At 35.9% G+C, this 24,314-nt stretch overlaps 1 protein-coding gene across 2 annotated transcripts in view; it reads left to right on the top strand.

Moving 5' to 3' along the window:
* SLC1A3 (solute carrier family 1 member 3) overlaps nt 1-23,830 on the top strand; it is a 647,480-nt gene extending 623,650 nt beyond the window's left edge. For both annotated transcript variants that reach the window (XM_044069958.1, XM_044069960.1), the window contains exon 10: nt 20,923-23,830. In XM_044069958.1, the coding sequence (XP_043925893.1) occupies nt 20,923-21,127 (205 nt within the window). In that variant the 3' untranslated portion in view covers nt 21,128-23,830. The remainder of the gene's footprint in view (nt 1-20,922) is intronic.
* Nucleotides 23,831-24,314: the final 484 nt, after the last annotated feature.

Here is a 24,314-nt window from a genome sequence, read left to right as displayed (position 1 = left end):
TATTTTATCTTTTATAAAAATATAAAAAAAAAATAAATGCCACTGGAAAATATCAAAGAGAAAAAGCATACCTGTTGATAGTACAAAATGACACTTAACAAAGGTGGAGAAATAATCTAAATCACGGCAGCTTAAATGCATTTCCAATTAATGCATATTTAAAGCATAAACATGAGAAAATGGTACACAGAGGAGAGATTATAGCAGCTACATATGAAAATATAGCCCTGCTGCAGTGCAATATAATAGGCTAAAATGAAGAAGGTGGTGCTGTTACACCACAGGGATGACCAATAAAGAGCATCAGTAGCATAAAACAAGTAGCCATACTTCTATACAATGACAGCTGATATGATCCTGTCTAAAGAACTGCCTGCCCACCTGAAGTCCTGTTCTTTGCAAAAGTATGTAGGCAGTTCAAATGATGACAATAAAATGTTATGTGATCTGCACTAAAATTCATATAAAGCAAGACTATAGAATTTAATATGTATAACTTAGAATGAAGTAATGGAGTAAAACTGACAAGTTTAAGTATGCCAGACAGATAATGCTAAGATATCACCTTTCAAGTAAACAGATATTTTTGGGAATGCGGCAGCACAGTCAAAAAATACAAGATGGGTGCCTTAAAGGAAATACCTGGAAATATTTTCTGTATAGAAAGGGTAGTTCATGGCAGGAACAGCCTACTTGAGGATGTAGGGTCAAAATCTACAACAGTAATCAAGAATTAATGAACCACATAAAGAAGTGCTTATGATTGATGGGTAAAGTAAATTGTTTAAGTTAGACCTGTGGATTATAAAATAAGTAAGAAAACGGGCACATGAGGTGTAATGGATCAAAGATTACTTATTTAACTGCTAACAACCATTTCCTGCAGACACAAGTTAAAAAGATATTTGTCAGGCACTAAGAACAAGGCTGCAGGTAATTTCATAGGTTCATAGATTAGTACTAAGCTAACTGCCCTTGCGAGCCATTCTAAGCCTAGCCAATTATACCTTGTGAGACTCAAACCTTGCACCTTGTGTTTGCAAGGCAAACACCTTAACCATTAGGCCACCCTCCCAACCCCTTGTAGGCAACAATAACATTTTCAGGACATGGTTCAACATTTCCAACAAGTTATGTCTTTGGAACAAACAAGTGTTCTGCACACATACATATATCAGTGCAGAAATACAGATATATTGCTAACATATACTTGCAGTGATGATCAGATCACCTGAGCTTAAATCTCAAGTTGGTATTTATGTTTAGTTGCTCACTTTACAATGGAGCCAAAGTATAATACTCACCTAGTAACAAAATAGGGAGCTGAGCTCAGTGTGGGCTGGAGAAAGAGTGAGACAAGTATTTCATTGCATGTCAGTTGTCACAATTTTTATGATGTACAGTGGTCTGAAGGTAACAATAATAAAGTATAGGGCATGTGTGGGCAATAGTCCCTCTACATGTAGCTGCAGAGAGCTTGAACCCTTCAAAAATTTTTTTTATCTATATTATATGAGCTCATAAAGTAACAAGTACATATGCATGCATTACAATTATTAGTGATGCAAGCTTCAAAGGGTCAAGAAAATACAGTGGCTCATACATTTATTAAAACAAAATTGTGTGTGTGTCACACACACACACACACACACACACACACACACACACAAGCTGAATTCAGTATTATTTGTAATATTATTTGTGCAAAATATAGGTTTCTATGATAAAAAAACTGCCAAGTGATTTAACAAAATTAAAGTATTTGAAAAGTAAATTTAGTGTAACTATTTTTCTCTTTTTCTGCATCACAGATATACAGTGCAAAAGCCACAACTTATCACTTCAAGTTGAGGAATACTATTCCACTATAAACTTTTAAACCTAGTGTGTTCTGGTGGCTGGGTGTGTATCTGTTGGAGCATATTTTAAACCTAGTATGACAAACAGCCTGAAAAATAATCCACAAAAAATATGGTATAAGGAAACTCTTAAAATTTATACAAAGTCAAAACTGCACAACTAAGATTTCTGCATTTGAGTAAATACTTCACTTAAACAAAGTAAATTCAAAATACAATTGCTAAATGGTACATTGTACAGTCTAAATGTTGTAATCCTTTAAATATAGGGAAAAATGGGCACTCCTAGGCCCAGTGGACTATCCTGGAAATCAAATGCAAATATAGTAGAATCTGAATGCCTCTTGAAAATAAACAAATTAATACAACACAACTTATATCAGAACAATATACAGACAACAAAATAAAATGCCTTAAAAGCAGACTAAAACAATAAAACTGACAAGTGATATCATGGGATTACAACAAATGTCATGATTTTATATTTGGCTACAATTAGTATAAAAATTAATTTTAACTAAAATGTAATTCTCATTGGAGGTGAGCACAAAGCTCTTTATGCATCCCGATGCAGGAGGCTTCATGCGCTAGCCCTCTTACTTAATGAAATGTATTCCAGTGTCACAGTACCTCAGAGAAAGAATTTAATCCTTAAATAAATCCTACATTTTTTTGTACTCGGTGCTGTTCTCACTCATGACAGTCATTCTGCACATCCTTATCTGGTGACCAAACTTTAAAGTGCAAGAATGGCTAGCAATCATATACTGACATAACTTATAACTGTCAATGGGGTCTTTTCATGCAAATCTAAGTATGTAATTTATGTCACTTTTTGCTTAGAATGCAAATCTTTTTATGTAGGAAGAACTACAAGAGAATTGTACAAAATAATATATGAACATAAATATGCAGCTTCTGTTGAGGATGAAAGGAATGCCTTGGGGAAGCATTACAAACATGGTTCATGCAAAGTTAACTTTACATTCCTTGTAGTGGACAGTTTAAAAAATGTAGAAAATTCATTTAATCCAGAAGATGACTTGGGGTGGCTGGAATATAGTTGGCAGGTTAGACTCAATGCTTGCTAGCCCCCTGGTCTGAACAATAGAGAAGATTTTATTATGTATCTTAAACGTAAAGGGTTAAAACACTAAGTATGTGGTCGTGTGACTTTTAAAGTATTTAAATGTGTGTTTTTGAATGTTAACTTCTAGTCTGAGAAAGTCTTATTAGAGATGAAAGCGTTTACTGGAATTATTTATTGTGGAATTGTCCTTGGATTTTATTAAAGCAGCTTGATTTCCTTTGGTTTTGTTTTTTTTTTGGTTTTGGACTTTAGTCTTAACCAGCCTTAGCTTACTGTTTGATTACTGCAATCAATCAGGGGATGTTAGAAAGGATTGGGAAGAGAGATTGGATAAGCAATTCACAAAGAAACAATGGGAAGATATATGTATGTATGTATCTCAAATGTGCAACAAAATCTAGAAGATTTAGGATTTTTGCTTAGAAATGTTTACATAGATATTTTTATACCTCAAGTAGACTCCAGTGAATTTTTCCTCAGGTAGACAGCAAATGATGCAAGTGTGATGGGGAAGAAAGAGATAATTGGGAACATATTTTCCTGAGAGTGCAGTGAGTTGGAGGACTTTAAGGATTCCCTGTGGGATGCACTGTCAGAGATGCTGGGTGGGCAGATTGGTGTGACAAGGGAGATGATTTCTCTGAGCTATGATACAGAATCAGAATTGCTTAGACATAGTAAGGCCTTGCTGTGTCTAATAATGGTGGCTGCCAAAAAAGTCATTACCAAAAATGTAAATCAATATCTAAACCAACTGTATTGGAAGAAGTGAATATAGTAATACATATAAAACAGCTGGAATTGAGATCTTTAGAAAAGTTCAGCTAACTGATTCAGAGTATTTTTCTGTTGAGTAAGACTGTACTCTCTGAGGAAAAATGACCATCATAGAAACACAACAGTCTCCCATTTACTCCTGTGAGAGTATTCACAATGCAGGTAAGTTTATCACAATGCAGGTAAGTTTATCACAATGCAGGTAAGTTCAGTGAAAATGCTGGTGTGAGGAGGGGGTTAGAGTGTGTATATACATGTGCTGGCATATGTGTGCACTTGTAAGGGCATGAATAAAACTGTGTGTGTGTGTGTGTGTGTGTGTGTGTGTGTGTGTGTGTGTGTGTGTGTGTGTGTGTGTGTGTGTGTGTGTGTGTGTGTGCATGAGTGCATTTGTTTGCGTGTCTGCCCGTGTGTAGGGGGTGCCTTTGCCAAAGTGATGCATGGACTGCTAGGGAGAGCACAAGCAAGTTCCAGTCTGACAACACTAACGTGTGGTTCAGAGAATGTTAATGAACCAGTAATGAAGTCTTTCTCATTCCAGCCATAGCTGCTGTGAAATTGCATTTTCTCATTGTTGTTGTTGTAAACTGACCAACCTGCTTTGGGTAGATAGCATGAGCAATAAGTCTTTTTCTGAGTCCTAGGAGATAACAATCACATCCGTTTGAAAATTACTCACTAATACCACAGTTGCCCTACACACTTCTTGTATCTTCCATAGTTTTCATACACATAAAACATGTGGCTATTAACTAAAAAATGCAGTATCTCTTGTACGTTGGCAGAATGACCATTCCCAGACATGTTGATTTATATACAATCAGTCTTTAAAAGTCTACTGTAATAGATTGTAAGTGTAAAGAATAACTAATATTTAGCACAAGAAATTCCAGTTAAATTTCATTTTTCTCCGAGAAGCCAGTAGTTACTAAGCTTGCAGTCCAGGGACCATTGAAGAGCTTAGCATAATTCCCAGTTGCCCCTAAGAACAATCTGGCTAAGTGACTTGCTCAAGATCACACAGTAAGCAAATGAGGGCTAAAGCAATAAAACCATGTACCACAGGCACTACAGTTAACATCCTTAACCTTCTTCACCAACTGCTAGAGAAAATTATGCCACATAGATGGCACCCAACCCACAATCCCTAGCTTAGGATGCTAATGAATTATCCATTAAGCCACTGGGATAGGTTCATGGGTTCCTGTTGCTCTGTTGGGCTTCATGGTTTGCAGTAAGGAAAAAAAAGTAGATAGCTGGATAATAGATAGCTCCATATTACATAACTTCTTCACCTTGGACCCCCCCCCAAAAAAAATGGTATACAGTATCTTATACAAACCAAAGTATAAATATCCAAAAGACTTAAAGTGTTGATTGCTTCATCCAAAATATGTATAGTCTGATTACATCATCTTAAGTACAGAAACCAAGCCACATCTACTTCAGGACCTATAAAGGGAACATGCATTAAAAACAGCAAACTAAATATTATACTAAATATTATCCTCAAAAATATAACTCCACCATATAGCACACACATTCACACATTCATTTACACACAAACAGTCCCCCTTTTAATCGCAGTAACAGACATGCTCGGCTGTTTAACTATACACACATACACAAACATAGCTTATCTATTACTAACTAAACCCCTTACTGCACCACACAGTCACACACACACACACACACACACACACACACACACACACACACACACACACACACACACACACACACACACACACACACACATACTCACACTCACACACACACACACACACACACACACACACACACACACACACACACACACATACTCACACTCAAACACACACACACATACACACACACACACACACACACACACACACACACATACACACATACTCACCCTCAAACACACACACACACAGACACACACACACACACACATTTGAGACCCCTTATCTCTTTGCACACACTCACATATACGGCCACAGGCATATATATATATATATATATATATATATATATATATATATATATATATGTAGAGACACCCCAACGCTACCTGCCCACAGCACTTACCTCTAATGTTATCTCACCCATTGACAGTGATAAATTAATCTGAACATTTATTTGAGTTAATTAATTTGGCTGGGTCGAGCCAACCTATGCAGTCTAGTGATCTCAGATGCTTAAATGCCTTACCATGAGCATTTCAGAGGACTAACATATGACTAATTAGCATAGCCCTCTCCCCTGGAATGCCTCAGTCAGTAGTATATATCTCAGCCAAGGAGACAGCCCACCACAGTGATCCTACACATAGTTTAGGATCACTGCAAGGCCCGCTGTTAAATAAGAAAGGTCTGCCATCAGCTTTAATAGTCTCACTTAGGGATTGTTGCTGATGGCAGCCCTTTCCTGAATCTGCCCCATTGTTTAAAAACAAATGAAATAAATCAACCATCAAACACCAAAAAAATGACTATAAAAGATTAATATCAAAGCAAAATCCACTACTATCACAAAAAACAATAAATATAGTAATACAGCAACACAGATACCAATAGATGCAAAAATATTCAGGTCAAATTGCAAATACACAAATATAAATAGAAAGTCTACTTAAGCACTGACAGTATCATAAAAGTGAAAGGATAATATTAGCTGTCATTTGGAATTCAAACCCAACCTCCATTTTCCTTGTAAAACTACTGTTCTGCTCACTTAAAGTAAACCGGTCAAAAAGTAAAAATCTGACCTCTGATAAACTGATATCACTATACCCACTCACAAAACAAACACTAGTTCTTGTCTGATTTTCAGAGACATCCTTGATCTTGGCTGAAATTTTTTTGTTTGTTTGGTTAGTTTTTTTAAAAAATATGTAATGGATGACACTGACAGTCAGGAAATAATGGCAGTCATTACAGATATATACTTCATTGATTTCAGAAGGCAAGCTATTGATTCATTTTCATTCATTTTATTGACTTTATAAATCAATAGTACTGTTCCTGATTCTGGAGTTAGGAGATTAAAAGCTAAAAGTGCAAAAAATACACATCTAAAATGAATAGGAAACTACAATGTCAAAAAAAAAGCAATGCCAAAGAGAGACTAAACCAGAACACCACAGAGCTTGAAATGTAAACTGACAGCCACCATATAAATAATACTAAAAAAAAAAAGTTAAGCTCTTTCGTACCAATGAACCCAGGGACTTCTTCAGAACTAGTGGCTATTCTAAAAACCTCCACTTAAATAGTAGGCAATGCGTTAATTAGTACAGTACATGACTACAAATCATCAATTAATACTAAACCAATAAACATTTAAATCAGTTATAAAAATATATCTGTGAATAAGTAGTAAATATAGGGGACCATACTTTGTGCCTCAGTGGTGCAGTGGTTCGTGTTGGTGCCTCACAGCAAGAGGTTCTCCTGTTCATTTCTCGGCTGGAGCATCTTCTGTGTGGAGTCTGCATGTCCTCCCCATGGTCAAGTGATGCATAAAGACATGTAGGTAGGTGCGTGCGTGAATGGATGTGCCTTCTTTGAAGGTTGGGCATCGGGCTGGCAACTCAGCACCGTAAAAATCCACTGCCTGTCATAAGCAGAACCGGAGTTTTGCTGTGGTGACCCCTAACCAGGAAAAGCCGAAAGACATTACTTTTTTACTGTGATGTTATAGTAAGACCCATTATTACAAAACACTAAAAAACTCAATATTGAAAATATAAATATATATTACAATACCTAAATTCTTAAGCAGTAACAAATTCATAGTTTAGCTGCTCTTAATTTGAATACACTGTTCAGAGAGAGCATGTCATTTAAACCAGGGGCAGAACTTGCATCTAGCTTTAATTGCCATAATAATTCATGACATTCTAGCTTGCTTTCCCAAAGGTCACACCGAGGATTTATAGGTACTACTTCTAAAATAAAATAAAAAAATAATGTATTACCTGTACAATTTAACTTATCTTTATAGAGTGCATTGTTTTCATTACTATGCTCTGAATCATATATGTGCTCATAAATATGCTTTTTTAGAGCGCATTCAGTTTTCCCATGTAAAATTAATGCAATACAAAAAGCAATGTATACAGCTCCTTTTCTTTTGCAGTTACATGTGTGGTATTTTTATTTTCTGGGGGATGGTATTTAATTTTAAAGAACTTTCTTGGTATATGTTTTTACACTGTATGCAGGACCCACATTTAATCATTCCCTTAGGTTCTCTTTGACAGTTTGCAGCAATACTTGTTGAATTATATCTCTCTAATCTTTCTTTGATATTTACTCTTAAGTGTCCTTTATAAGTGAGCTGTGGACCCATCTGCAAAATGTTCTTTATTTGATCATCAGTTTCTATAAGTCTCTAGTTATGGGTAAAAATCCATTTAACAGAGTTAGAGCCTTGGCAATATTTAATACACATAATATATTCAAACTTTTTGGACTTGGTTATATTAAGATTTTCATTTGCAATTCCTTTCCCTAATATGGGATACAATTTTTCATGTATTTTTGCAAATCACTTCATCTTTAATTTCATTTAACATGGATGGAGAATATCCTCTATGAATAAACATATCTATTACGCTTTTTATTTCTTTGAGGAATTGTTCATTATTTGAAACTATTCGTGAAATTCATACCATCTGTCCCTTTACCAGGCTCTTTTTTTAATAATACGGATGGTTGCTGTAAAAAGTATTTGAGTAAATAGGCTTATGGTATAAACCAGATTCAAAAGTACATGTGTTTATATTTTTAAAGTCACATGCAAATAATTAATAGTTGTTAGTGAGTGACTATATGTAAAGTTCAAAAATTCTGTAGTAGAATTTAAAAATGTAACAAAGTTTTCAATTTCAGTTTCACTGGCTTTCCAGATGATAAAATTGTCATCCAAAAATCATAAAAAAGTTGAAATCTTGTGCATATAATAATTTTTAAAGACATAATTTTGTTCCCAGTACCACAGGACAGTATTTGCATATAGGGGCGTGCGATGCCCACCACTGCTACCAATATGTGATGGCCACCAATATGTGTCATCCACATGCTGGGCCAGTAATCAAGGAGCCTGAATCTTCACCACTGACACTGGAGAGGGACATGCACTTGGAATACAAATAAATACACACAGTATTTCCAGATACAGACCTCTGTACATCAAGTACAATTTTCCTTAAGAGCAGACACAGGAGCACACTCAGCATTGGGTCTGGATGCCTCTATATCTAACAAAAGCAAGAGCACTGACAGTACCACAGCTGGGAAATTTGTTACAAAATAAAGAAAAAATAAAAAACAAAGTTACAAAGAATAAATCCTTACAAAACAGTGGTAAGCGCTTTCAGGGATCTACCCCTTCAATCCCTGAAAGCTTTTCACTGACAGTTTTGTGCTTAGAGAGAGGATATTTACTTTTTATGTCTCTATATCTGTCTCCCTACAGATCCCCAATAAGACTCCCCTCCCCACTGGTACAGCTATAGGGATAGGTCTTCAGCTGCCAAGCCAAGTCCTCCAGCACCCTCTATGTGAACCCAGTGCTTCATGTCCCTGCTCTCTAAGTAGCTCACACACACACACACACACACACACACACACACACACACACACACACACACACACACACACCTTGGAAAGGTTGGCACAGATTACACACTCTACCAGCTTTGACCAGACTGTAAGGTAGATTCACTGCCACCAGTCAGTTACTATAAGGCTCCTACAATTATACGGTGCAATATTACTACTAATGCAAATGGTAGTAGTTGACCAAGATAACTACGTGTTCTGGAGTGGCTCACACAGTGTCACCAAATAAATATGAGTACTCTCAAAAGTTAGATACTTCCTACAAGGACCAGCCACAATAAACGCTTTAAATATATTTAATAATAAATAATAAAAGAGCATGAAAATACTGAATATATATTCACAGTAAACCACAGAGTTTGGATCACAGGAAATATTGAAAAAAACATTGATGGACAGACTCAGACAAATAAAGAAAAACAATATCTAAACTAAGCTTCACTATATTCCTGACCAAATCTAAAAGAATCACTGTTCCCTGGTTAAGTTACTTACTACCACAAGGCAAGATGCTGTGGGTGAGGGTATTTCTAGGCAGGTTTCCAAACAGAGTACTCAATATTCTGAGATTACCCCCTGTAAAATATAATATCCAAGATGACTTACAGAATAACCTCATCTGGTCACCTGACTCTAGGTTCCCACAATATCACCTTTTGAAGTTCGAGACAGGATTTTTAGCAGATTGCTACAATACGCATTTAGAGCTTTTATGGCAGTGCCTAGAAACCAGAAACATTTACAACACTTCCCCCTTCTTTACAAAAACTAACAGATAATGACTGCTCCCAGACCTACCATCTCCAGTCTCATTCAGCACTGTGGGTGCCTTTTAATGGTTTAACAGCTCATTTATATTTCCATTATTTTTCATAAAATAAACTAGCTGGTTAACCTTTACTGTGCTAGTGTCCTCTACTAAAACATATATATTTAATTCAGTTACCATAATACATGTACATTTCTCTTCATTTCAGCAGAGTGCACTATTGATACATTTTAACACAGTTAACACAAGCAGAGCTCACAAATACATTGTCAGCACAAGCAATTGTACAAATCAGCTTGATATAAAAATGGCATGTAATTATTTACAAAATTCCAGCTAGATGTGCTGGCACACATCATACATCCACTGCCCTACTTCACCTGCATGGCTGACAGTACCTCCTATCATCACAGGGCACACATGCCACCCCCATAGCTACACCTGAAATTTATTTATAAAATTCCCCCTCAAAGTAAAGAAAATTCTTGTTTAACACCAACTCCATGAAATCCACCAGCATATTAATCTCACCAGTTTGTGCTATGTTACTCTACATACATGCTTCCCTAAGCCATTCAATGCCAATATGGTGTGGGATGTTACAGTGTCAATTGTAACTAGTATTGAGTCCTTATTATATAATTCTGTTTACTGGACCCCAAGAAATCCCATGAATCCTTCAAGGTATATTGGAATTTCTGTACAAACTGCTTTAAAGCTCTATCCAGAAATAAGGCCAGGGGATGAGTCTTGAAGACAGATGTAGCTAAAACAGGACACAAGGGAGGATTTTGTGAATTTTTATGGGCTTTGGGGATGCCAAGGATAGCTAGTATTATAGGTTTATTAACACTTGAAAGTTTGTAAAGCTAGCAATCAATCAGTCATTGATCAAACAGGTCTTGTAGATACCAGTCAAGTTTATGGTAAAAAAATATTTATTTCATTTTTAGACGTCCTGAAGTACCAGGCTTTATTATTAAGTTGTTCATACATTTTAGCTACATAGTCTATGGCATCCGTCAGTACAATTCCAGTCTTGTGTCCAGCTTCTTAATTCTAAGCTCGCAGTTGGGACATAAGCTATTCATAAGAGACCATTCTTCTTTGGTCAAATTATTCTTATTAATACCCTTCTTTTCACTAAACAGTTTCCTGATATCTTTTTCACACAGTCTTTCAAATAACAGCAGAGTAGGGTGTAGTGGGGGATTAAAAGTAGCACTTCTAGAAAATGTGTTTGGTTGTGGGGTCATACGCATACATTCTTGAAAAAATACCTTAAGGTTTAATTTTTCTAACATGTAATTTCAACTCTAACAAAATATCAGCTATGTCTGTAGAAATTTGGGGAACAAATGTAAATTCTAAAAAGTGAAAAATGTAACTCACGAATAGGTTTACAACTATAATTAAAACTTTTAAAACCTTGGTGTTCCAAAATAACACAATAAATAAAATTAATAGATGAATTAAAGGACAAATATCTGTGTATATTGGGAGCTACACAGTTATCATTACAGTCATTTAAAAACATCCTTGTCTCTTTCGATAATTGTTGTGTTTGGCATGGCATTGTGTGAAGGTCCTGTTGGACCCCATCTGTGTGTCCATTCCTTTCTGTGCCACTCTCTGGGACTGGTGAGGTGGATCTAACTACCCAGGTTGTAAAAAAATTTGCAGTATTAACAGCAGAATGCAAGTTGGTATCCTCATATTGGTGTTGAATCCTATTGTTAGGATTAGAACCCCTCTGACAGGTTACATCATTATGGTCATTAGTGTAATCTAAAGAAAAATCTAAATTCTTTAACTTGGGAATAGGATACGCTATCCCATTTAGATATTCATGTTCATCCCTAATCAGTTTTTTACATTTCCTATTTTTACTATGACCAATCTCAGTCTCAACATTCTTCAGCATGTGTTCAGCATAGTGTTAATTTGGAGCATTAAATCTTTTTTAAGGGTTGCATCAGGTTCATTAATTTCCACAAGCAACTTGCCCATCTCCTTTTTGTTGAATCTGATAAGGATCCTGAGTATTTTTAAACCACATTCATCGAATGCTGCTAGCAGTCCACTAAATAAACCTGTATCTTGTACAATGCCATTTGGAAGCTTCCCAAACCTTAGCCCATTAGGAATTCTTTGGCATGTCGCACACTCCTTCAAATATACATTGTCTAACTGAAATGGTTTGATTCTAAAAAGCTTTTTCTCAAATAGCTTTAACTGTTTGTCCAAGGTAAGACTTACTTATTGCACAGGATCAGTCCATGTAACATCCATAAATGAATCCTTGAGCCACATATTAAAATCCAGATCAATATTCCGTTCAGTCAACTCCAATAATACACTTATAGGACCTTGATCATTACCAGCAATAATAAATGTAGCAGGTTTCCGTTCTGCTGTGGAAGGAGCCATATTAGACTGTACCACTCTATAGTTACAGGGTATATCTATAATACCTTTTTTCAGGGCTGTCGCATAGTTCATACCACTAGAACAACCATTAATCATAATGTTAGATGTACATTGTGTCATTGTTGTAGCTGGAATAAGCAATTAAAAAATCCCCCTCCATGTTTTGTTGTGGTGGTATCGACACATAACTGGGCAATGAACTGAGTTCAGCGTCAGAGTTAGCAAACAGCTCCTGTGACTGCATGGAGCTTGGCTCTCAAGTAACACACCAATAATCAAATGTAATAGACAGCAATCATGGCAAAAGTATGACTAAAAAACCAAAAGTAATGCCGAGGAGAGAATCCAACCAGAACACCACAGAGCTTGAAATGTAAACCAACAGCCAGCCTATAAATAATATGCAAAAAAAAATTATTTAACAACAAGTTAAGCACTTTCATCAAAATGAATCCAGGAACTTCTTCAGAACTACTGGCTATTCTAAAAATTTCCACTTAAATAGTAGGACGTACATTAATTAGTACATCAGATGCCTACAACTCATCAAATAAGAACTTAGCCAATAAAAGTTAAAAACAGTTATAGAATATATATCTGTGAACAATTAGTAAATATGGTGGACCATACTGTGACATTACAGTAATAGTAAGACCCCTTATTACAAAGCACTAAAAATCTCAATATTAAAAATATAAATATGTATTACAATATCTAAATTCTTACATAGTAAGAAATTCATAGATTAGTTGCTCTTAATTTTACATGCTTCCCTAAACTATTCAATGCCAGTATGGTGTGGGATGCTGGAAAACAAGTCAACAAATCCAAATTCTTTAACTTGAGAATAGGGTAAGCTGTCGCATTTAGATATTCATGTTCATCCCTAATCAGCTTTTTAAACTTCCTATTTTTAATACGACCAGTCTCAGTCTCCTCAATATTCTTCAGCACGTTGTTATAATTAATAGTCTTAATTTGGAACATTAAATCTTTTTTACCTATAATACCAGTTATCACTGGTATCCCCAAAGTTCATAAGAATTCATAAAATCCCCCTTGCGTCCTCCTGTAGCTGCATCCAGCTCCAAGACTCATCCCCTGGCCTTATTTGTAGGTGGAACTTTAAAGCAGCTTTTATAGACATTCCCATATATTTTCATAAATATTCTTGGGGCACATAAAACAGGAATTATATAATAATGGCTGGATACTACTTATGATTGACATTGTTCACTTGTTTTCCTGTATCCCACACCATATTGGCATTTTATGGTTTAGGAAAGCATCTATCCAAAGAAACATAGCACAAAATGGTGAGATTAATATACTGGTGGATTTCATGGAGTTAGTGTTAAGCAATAATTTTCTTTACTTTGAGGGGGTATTTTTATAAACAAATTAAAGGTGTAGCTATGGGGGCTGCAGCTGTGCCCTATATGCAAATATTGTCCTGTGGTACTGGAAACAAAATGATGTATTTAACACTGATTATATATGCAAGATTGCCACTTTTTATGCTTTTTGGATGACACTTTTATCAACTGGAAAGCCAGTGAAACTGAACTTGAAAACGTTGTAACCTTTCTAAATTCTACTACAGAATTTTTGAAATTTACATACAGTCAATCACTAAAAACTATTAATTATTTGGATGTGACTTTAACTAAAAATATAAACACATGTACTTTTGAATCTGGTTTATACTGTAATCCCACTTACTCAAATAATTTTTTGCATTTTTGCAGTAACTTTCCATATTATAAAAAAAAAGAGCCTGGTAAAAGGACAAATGGTTCAAATTTCATAAATAGTGTCAAATCGGGAACAATTCCTCATAGAAATAAAAAAATATTTTACATATGTTTATTCATAGAGGCTATCTGCCATTACTGTTAAATGAAATTAAAGATCAAGTGATTCTAGAAAGAGATGAGAAATGTTATTCCATATTAGGGAAGGAAATTGCAAATAAAAACCTTAATGTAACCAAGTCCAAAGAGTTTGAATATGCTATGTGTATTAAATATTGCCCAGGATCTAACTCCGTTAAATGGATTTTGACACATAATTGGAGACTTATAGAAGGTGATGATCAAATAAAGAACATTTTCCATATGGGTCCACAGTTCACTTATAAAAGACACTTAAATATCAAAGAAAGATTAGAGAGATATAATTCAACAAGTATTGCTGCAAACTCTCAAAGAGAACCTAAGAGCATGATTAAATGTGGGTCCTACAACAGTGTAAAAACATATACCAAGAACGTTCTTTGAAATTAAATACCATCCTCCAGGAAATAAAATTACACCACACGTAATTGTAACACAAAAGAAGTTGTATACATTGCTTTTTGTGACAACTGACATTCATTTTATATTAGGAAAACTGAATGTGCTCTAAAAAAGCATGTTTGTGAGCACATACTGTATATGATTTGGAGCATAGTAATGAAAACGATGCACTCTATAAACATAAGTTAAATTGTACAGGTAATAAATTATTTTTATTTTTTATTTTAAATAGTACCATTAAATCCTATGGGTGACCCTTGGGAAAGTAAGCTAGAATATCATGAATTATTATGGCAATTAAAGCTAGATACAAGTTCCGCCCTGGTTTAAATGACATGATCTCTCTGAACAGTATACTCAAATTAAGAGCAGCTAAACTGTAAATTTGTTACTACTTAAGAATTTAGGTATTGTAATATATATTTATATTTTAATATTGAGTTTTTTACTGTTTTGTAATAAGGGGTCTTGCTATTACTATAACATCGCAGTATGGTCCACTATATTTACTACTTACTTACAGATATATTTCTTATAACTCTTTTAATTTTTTATTGGTTAAGTATCAATTGATGATTTGTAGTCATGTGATGTACTAATTAACATATTTCCCACGATTTAAGTGGAGGTTTTTAGAATAGCCAGTAGTTCTGAAGGAGTCCCTGAATTCACTGGAATGAAAGCGTTTAACTTGTTAAATACATTTTTTTGCATATTATTTATATGCTGGCTGTTAGTTTACATTTCAAGCTCTGTGATGTTGTGGTTGGATTCTCTCTTTAACATTGCTTTTGTTTTATTTTGACATTGTAGTTTCTTCTTCATTTTAGATGTGTGTTTTTTACTACTTAGTCACAGATATATTTTTATAACTGTTTTAAATGTTTATTGGTTAAGTATTAATTGAGGATTTGTAGTCATGTGATGTACTAATTAATGTATTGCCTACTCTTTAAGTGGATGCTTTTAGAAAAGGCAGTAGGTCTGAAGAAGTCCCTAGATTCTTTGGGACAAAAGGGCTTAACTTGTTGCTAAATAATATTTTTTGCATATTATTTATATACTGGCTGTTGGTTTACATTTCAAGCTCACTGGTGTTCTGGTTAGATTCTTTCCTCAGCATTGCTTTTGGTTTTTTAGTCATACTTTTCCTGTGATTACTCTCTATTACATTTGGTTATTAAACTACAATGTTAACAAAAACAAAATATAAATAAATGAAATATAAGGGAAAAAGTAAATATATGATGGTGTGGGATATACTATATTAAATTTCTGGTATTGTCATAGGTTCATAAGTTCATAGGTGTGTACTAGGCTAATGGCCCTGGGGCGTTTATAAGCCTAGCCCATAGGATTACCCTGGCATCGTGTCACACAACCTTAGTTCCCAGTGCCTCTGTTGAGTAAAGCCACTGGAGTGATCCCGGGGTGGATTTTCTATTTCCCATCCACTCATCAAGATTTCTCTTGAAGACAGGCAGTGAGGCACTCCACTTGACATGTATGGGAAGTCAATTCCATAGCATGGGCAGTCTCTGGGTTATGAACCTGTCCCTCCAGCTTGTTCTGTTGATTGTGGTAATGAGGTTGATGTCTCTGGAGTGTGTAGTGCGTAGGGATTTGGATTTCTTTAGATGTAGCATTTCTAACAGGGCTGTGTTAGACATGGCTTTGTAAGTCAAGCAGAGATCGCCTCTAAGTAGGCGATATGAGACAGAGAATAGTTGGGGTTTTTTGAGTCTGTCCATATAGGACAAGTGTTTAAGGCCTAAGATCCTCTTTGTGAGGTATTTTTGTGGCCTCTCCAGTTGTTGTAGGTGTTTAGTGAGGTACATGCCAAATGGTGCATTGTACTCAATGATTGGCCTAATGAGGTAAGAGTAGAGGGACTTCATGGGAACCAGGTTTTCCCCAAAGGAGATGACAACACATTTTTTAGCATTGAGCTTAAGGCCATGGTTCTGACACCAGTCATTGGTCTCAGTGAGGCCTTTCTGTAGGATGTCAACATCACTTGGGGAGTTAATGATGGCTTCCAACTTGCAATCATCTGTGAACTTTGTCAGCCAGAGTCCCTTTGTGTTGGCCTGAACTTCGGGGAAGTAGATACCAAACAGGAGAGGGCCCAGGACCAAACCCTGTGAGACTCCACTCATGACTGGTTGACAGTCTAACTTGAAGTCAGCTACTTTCAAACTGTGGGTTCTATCTGTGAGCCAGTTTGCAACCCACCTAGTGATGTAGGGGTTGATACGTAGCTTAGTGAGTTTTTCTATGATTCCTGAGTGGGGAATGGTATCAAAGGCCATGGCCAGATCAAGGTAGGCTGTATGAACTACCTTGCCTTCATCCACAGCTCTGGTGACTGACTCAAAGAAGTCAACCAGGTTGAGTAGGCATGATCTAGCCTTCACAAAACCAAACTGTGTGGAATCCAGAGTTTGGAGGTTCCCTATATCTTTGTTTATTAGGTCCATGATGATGTGTTCCATAGCTTTGCATATCAGACTTGTCAGGCTAATGAGGAAAAAGTTCCCAGTGTCTGTAGGTGCTCCTCCTTTGTGGAGAGGGATGATTGTAACAGTGTGCCATTCGGTAGGGACAAAGCCTGAGGTGAAGCTGTGATTGTCATTGTCTGTATAGTTACTGACACATGGTTTAAATGTAAAGGAAGCACTCCAGCTATACCTGGGTTTGTGATTTTAATGTTTTCAGACCCAATGGCAACTGTGGTGAAGTCTCCATATATGATTATTTATCAACTAATAGCTTGTTACAGAACACTTCCTTTGTCCTCTTATGACCACATAAGATTCCTCAGCGTTACAAATAATCTCCCTGTTAGCAAAAACTCCATTATTTTGGGTGGCATTAACTACCCTTCAATAAACTGAGACACTTGTACCTACAACATATGACATGCTAAAAATTCTTAAACTTAATAAACAAAAAGTCAGTTGAGTGGTTGCTAAACACAGCCTGACCTCATTCTTCCAAATGTGGACATCTCTTGCACCAATCCCTTGGTATTTGCTTCCCAAGTGAAGCCTGGCTGCAAATTTGTGATATCCTTTAAACTACCAAAAGCCCGTACAGTGAACCCCACTGAATTTAAGGACTGCAGGCATGCCAGCCTCTGCCTACTCTGTTATGAAACACCAGATATTACTTATCAGCTTATCAATGCACCACCCTTGACTGATACAGCGGTGATACAGCGGCAGTCTTCACTAAGGAATTGCACATCCTTTTAGAAAAATGCATAGTTAGCAGTCCCTACTAGGACCAAGTACAGTAGGAAATTGAAAAGTAAACTACCATGGTGATCCATTATCATAAATAAACTCTACAACAAAAGAAAGAAACTCATTAAATTAGATAGCAGATCCCTAACCACTCTTCTCAAGAAAACATAAAAAAAATGAAAAAAAAATACTATCAGGTCCACTAAAGGAGCCCATGAATTTAGGCTGGCCTCTGAAACCAAAGATAATTATAAATCATTCCTCAGTTATGTTATAAAACTAAGAAACAATACCCAACATTGCTCTGAACTTCTTTGACTGAATATATATATTGTCAACATACTTGCAAACATATTTAGTACCAACTTCACCACTGAGACTTCTATCCAAAGCCCTGAAATACCTGAATCCCTTGCTTCCCCAATTATCCCTAAAGATCATTTACTGAAAGTTTTAACCAAGACCGCAAATACTTCATTCATGGAATCTGACAACATACCTAGGTGTTTAATGGTTTTAAACATACCCTTGCATACCCCCTCCTTAAACTGTTTAACCTAAGTTTAGCTACTGGCTTCGTCCCTAATGAGTGTTGCACTGCAGAGTGGCCTTATGACTAACCCAGGCAATTAAAGACCTATCAGACATACAAGCTTAATCTACAAAGTCATGTCATATATTAGTCCTGACCTCATAAACTACAATACCAAGAATCTTCCTATATTTCACTCCCAACACTTTGACATTGTGAAGGATAAATCATGTCTATTGAATCTGCAGGACTGTGGAAGTGGTTGACGGTGGTCATGTGGTACACACTGCATATCTTGACCTGGCTAAGACCTTTAACACCATAGCCCATGCTGACATCATACAAAAGCTAAATGCTTTAAAACTGGCGCATAGGTTCGTAGTTATACACTAGGCTAATGGCCACCAGTGTTTATATGCTTAGCACTGCAATCCAGCCCATTTGTGTCCATATTTATCATGGCAGTTTATTTAGGGGAGTACGTTAGGAATGTCAAGACATTATAGGGAAGGGTATGGTAGTTTGGGAAATACTGTCTGCCTCTGTCTGTCAGAGACATGGGGGCCAGACCCAGGATTAATTTACTATTTTTCATTCATTGGTCAAGCTTATGCTTAGATAGGGTTAGGGTCATAAGACTCAATTGCCTTGGAATATCTATGACTTTGTAAATGAATCTAAGAATCAACGTCTCAGTTTAACGTGGCCACTTACCACAGAATGATCTCATAGGAAATATATGTCGTTATTTTACATTTACTATCAAAACGGGTAATGGGTAAACAGTAGGGTGTCATTCTTCAGAAGTACAGGTGACTATTTTTTGCTGTGCTTTTAATGAATCTGCAAATAAAATGCATATAATCAAAAATAAAGCATTCCACCTGAAACTTGCAGTTGAAAATGTGTCTCTGCAGGATGAAACTGACATATTGCTGCAGTTGGTACACAAGCATAGCAGAGTTTACTAATATAAACTGTTAGATGTATGAACAGAAAGCAGATGTTCCGTTTTTTGTTTGTCATGATCTCAGAATAAGCTCCAAGGATGTAGCAGAGATGGGCAATAGCAGCTCATGAAACACACACACAGACTGATTTTCTGTTGTAAATTGTATATTGAGGCAGTCTGCATGATCAGGGACCTATTCCAAACTAAATACTGAGGTTTTCATTTTCTTTTCTGCAGAAATATGTCTGAACACTTCATGGAAAATATTGCTATTAAAGTTTTAGTGTAATTAATCTTATCCAATGTATATGTATATTTCTGATGTCCATCAACAAATATAGTATTTTTGTATTGCCAGAAAAACATGTCTATTGCAAACACGTTTAGTTCATTATTCATATTTTCAAGCTTCTTCAGTCTATAAGTACATTAACTGAACAGTGCATTAATGCAATAGTTGAGGTTCGTTTTATAGCATCAAAAGTAGAAAAATCAGGTATCAGGATTCAGAATTCTAATTTCATAGTTCTTCTCTTTCCAGCTTAGAAACTCATATTTATATAAGGGTCTACTACAAGTGCTCACCTGCTACTAACTTGTGATACCACTTGCTGCCACTTGCTTGAAAAAGCAAATACTTTAACTCCCACCAGCCCAATCTCCTGTAAATACTTAGTCCTCCTATCACTCAACCCTATAAAACTGGATAGCCCCACCAGAGACCTAACTCTAACAAAAAACTCTCACCCAATTTCTAACCCAAGTTCTCTCTCTCTTTTCCTAACACTCCACCACCTGCCTAACCCTAAAGTTCCCCTCCCACTCCATAATACTAAAACTCCTCTCTTGTTCCCTAAACCTAAAACCCCTTCACAGTCACTGCCCTAATCTACAATCCCACCACCACCCACTCCCTTTCTAAGTCTGCCTCAATTAATTCACTCAAACTCTAATAATTGTTCTGGTAAGGTGTGGCAGCTATTTGCCAAAACCCATATTCAGTTTCAGGTGTGAGCGACAGCCTACATGAGATACAAAAAGCCCAAATCTCTGACTTTGAGACAGTGCTCTTTGAGCGGTTGGGACTCAAGCCCTTTTAGGAAAGCTTTGGTGTAAGCTATTGTAAATACAAGGCAAATCACTGCTGCACAGCTGTAAGCATACAGTAATCCATGCCTGCAGATGTTTCTGCATTATCACACAATAGGCGAATCATGACAGCCAATAAATGTGAGGTTATTTTTCTCTGTTGTTTGTCATAATGATTTGCTTCTACATGAAAAGCTGTATGCATGTCTTTAGCTCGTAGTTTACATAGTTAATGTGAAATATCATTAAATATATTGTCTTTTGCAGGGATCGTCTAAGAACAACAACTAATGTGCTGGGTGACTCACTTGGAGCAGGTATAGTTGCACACCTGTCCCGGCATGAACTAAAGAGTTCAGATCCTGAAATGGGCAACTCAGTTGTGGAGGAGAATGAAATGAAAAAGCCTTATCAGCTGATCTCTCAGGAAAACGAAAATGAGAAGCCCTTAGACAGCGAAACCAAGATGTGAGAGTGCTTAGACAAGAGAAATAAACTGGCTACACAATGTTCTCCTTCAATGGTCTCCAACCAACCTTCTCTGAGTCATAGGAGTATAACTGGTTATGTTACAGTCGCTAGCAGTCAGCAGAGAATGAACCCCACAAAGGTTCTGAAATGACTTCCCACTCAAAAAAAACAGATATTTTGACTAAATCGGATGCAAAACTCATTACTGGAAAGCAGAGGAACAAAAAATCTATAAAATCATGTTTTTAAAGTGTAGATATTGCAAAACAATGCCTGAAAAACTACTGTGTGTTATTTTAAAACATTATAGCTGCACAGGAAGGCAGTGCCTCACTTTCTTTAGTTAAATTATTTTCTTGTGTTTCATTACTGCAAAACACTACTGAGAGCTACTTCATAATACAAATTTAATTTGAAAAAATTAAGACTTTCCACATAAAAGTTTAATATCACCATCTAGTATATTCAGCTTTAAACAATATCAGTAAATATCAGTAAACATTGAGTTTTTTATCACCTACAGTGTATATATAGTCTGACATCAGATGACAATGAAAGTAATCCAATAAACAAAATTATTAAAATAAATATAACAGACATGGATTTCATAACAAAACTAGTGGACATATTGTATTTGTCTTTCAGAAACATTGGTCTGCAAATGTCTTACCGGCTTTATAGTGTATGAATGCGATGTTAACACATAAACAAGAACTGAATCTCACGGAGTCCATTGGTTCATTGCAAGTTCTGTTTTGCAGTAAAGAGTTCAGATCCTGAAATGTTTGTGCATTTGTTCAGGCACTTTTTCATGATCTTTGTGCATTTGTTCAGGCAGGGTTAGCATCTATTAACAAGCCTTCTGCCCCTATAGTTCAAAGGACTTTCTAATTCTAATGAAAAGATTAAGTCCGTTATGTCATTTCCCTCTTTGTTTATATTTTTTTTCTCAAAAAGACTGCATGCATCCAGGTGAAGATACAAGAGATTTGGCACTTCATCAAGTTTTAGTTTATTTGATGTCAAATTGTTTAAAATACTGGGCTACATGGAATTTACTAACCTGCCAGTAATATCAGAATCCATTTAATACAATGTGATAGAGGTTTAAATTATGGCAGTTTACTGTGGAGTAAAATTAATGTTTTTAAATCTAAGCAACTTTGAGAATGTGGAAGGCATTTTACATAAGAATTAAATTGTATTTCTTTGCAAGCATTTGTAGTGCTGCATTATTACCTTTTGGTTAGAAGTGCAATTATTTTGCATCCACAAGCTTAAGTTAATGTTGGATGCAAGTAAAATGGCTGAGAAATGGAATGTCATATTCTAACGTATCCAACACACTGCTCTGAATGCTTACATTTCCATGAGTGAAAATACGCAAATATCTGAGTATTAAAGTGACAGATGAGCTTATAGACAACAAAGAAATGTATCTGTACTTGTTTGCAGGTGTAGGTGTGTGTGCATATGTGCACTACTGTTAGGGGAGTACCTCCCACGTGTTGGTAGTACAACCATGAAAGTAATCACAGTAAGATAAGTGTAAGTGAGAGTCAACACCCCAGCATATTTTTTTTTAACTTTGTTTTGGGGAGTATGGTTTGGACAGTAAGGGATTCGGTAATTTTAGTAATCGAGCTGAGTATGAGTCATAACACTGAAGATGATGTCATTCAGTATGCTTAAGTACAGCCAGTAACACCACTTTCCATAGTACACATGCCTGTTTAAGGAGTTACATCCTCAGTGTTTCACTTTTGTCTGTAACACCTCTGTCCTATTAACCCTGAGGTGCCAGTGACAGGAAATAAGATAGCTGAGTTTAGAGAAGGTCTGTTATTTTTATGAAAGAACTAGAAAATGATTGGATGAGTGTGATGAAATATGAATATATCTATAAAAAAGGAAAAAGGGTGCAGGTAGGGGATAGGTCTTTGCATTAATGCAGCATTCATAACACATATGTGCTTAAACAACACGTGAATAAATGGCTCAGATTATGATAATTCTAGCCATGCATGTAATTTACTTTTTTGACAGAACCCTGGGATTTATAAAAGTCGCAAACCCATAAAGTATAAACATGCTCACATAATACAATTGAGTGCTGTAGGAAGTTCTTTGAAGGGGTACTTGTTTTTGGTTTGTTTTTGTTTCCTTTTTTGTTTTAAAAAAACACCATGTAGAATTTTCAGGTAAATTGTGTTTTTCTGTACCTTAGAATACTCTGGACCTATTTTCCTATTCATATAGTACAGTGCGATGAATTAAAATTGGTAATGCCTAACAAGATAAGACATTCATTTTAAAAGTTTGGACTGAAATTTATAAAGCTGAAAAAAAACATGCTAACAGAATGAAATCTAGAATGTACTATAGATATATATTCTATAAATTGTGAATAGTTTTATAGATGTGTATACACATTAACTGTAGAAAATTTGTATGAATATTTTTGTGCAGCTATGTACAAAAAATGCAGCAGAGAAATAACTTTATAACTGGACAACTTTCCATGACATCATTTGTAAATGTTTGTCTTGGTATATTGTAATTTTCTTTTACAAACTGTGTTTTATATGGTTAACTGTATAAGAGGGTACTCATTGTTGGTATTACATTGCTGTTGTGAAAAATGGATTGACAAAGTTTACTATGTAGATTTTATTTTCAATAAAATAGTTTTTAATTAATATTATTAATGTTGAATTTTGTTTGTTAACATTAAACAGTTCCTCTGTGTGTGAGAAAAGATGTGTAATGCAGATTATGTAGAATAAGGTAAATTACAATATGCACCATTGCTAGTCATATTACCTACAACAGTATATCATATAGTCTGAGTCCTGTAAGAAGTAGTTTTTGTTTTCCTTTTGCTCCTCTGCCAGACCTGCCTCATAGCAGTACTAACTTTATCCAAATGGCCTATTCATTTCAGAGTGGACAAAAGCCAGGGTCTAGGTGAGAGTCCTATAAGCCATTCCTTCTTGCTGAAAGTGCCTAATGTACCTATTTGTTATCTCTATGGTAAGGATCAAGTGATAGGGAGTGACCAGCTTTCAGTCCAACAGAATGGCCTACTGCTTAGAGTTCCACCTCCCTGTGGCCGCTCCTTAAGCTCCACTACATGAAGCATGTTGCGGGAAGCATGACGTCACCAGCCATGTAGTCCACACCAAGGA

This window comes from Protopterus annectens, chromosome 1.part0 (genome assembly GCF_019279795.1).
Source record: "Protopterus annectens isolate FY-2018-M chromosome 1.part0, PAN1.0, whole genome shotgun sequence".
Classification (NCBI taxonomy): domain Eukaryota; kingdom Metazoa; phylum Chordata; order Ceratodontiformes; family Protopteridae; genus Protopterus; species Protopterus annectens.
Note: the sequence above shows the minus strand (reverse complement) of the source record. Positions and strands in the feature narration are given on the sequence as shown.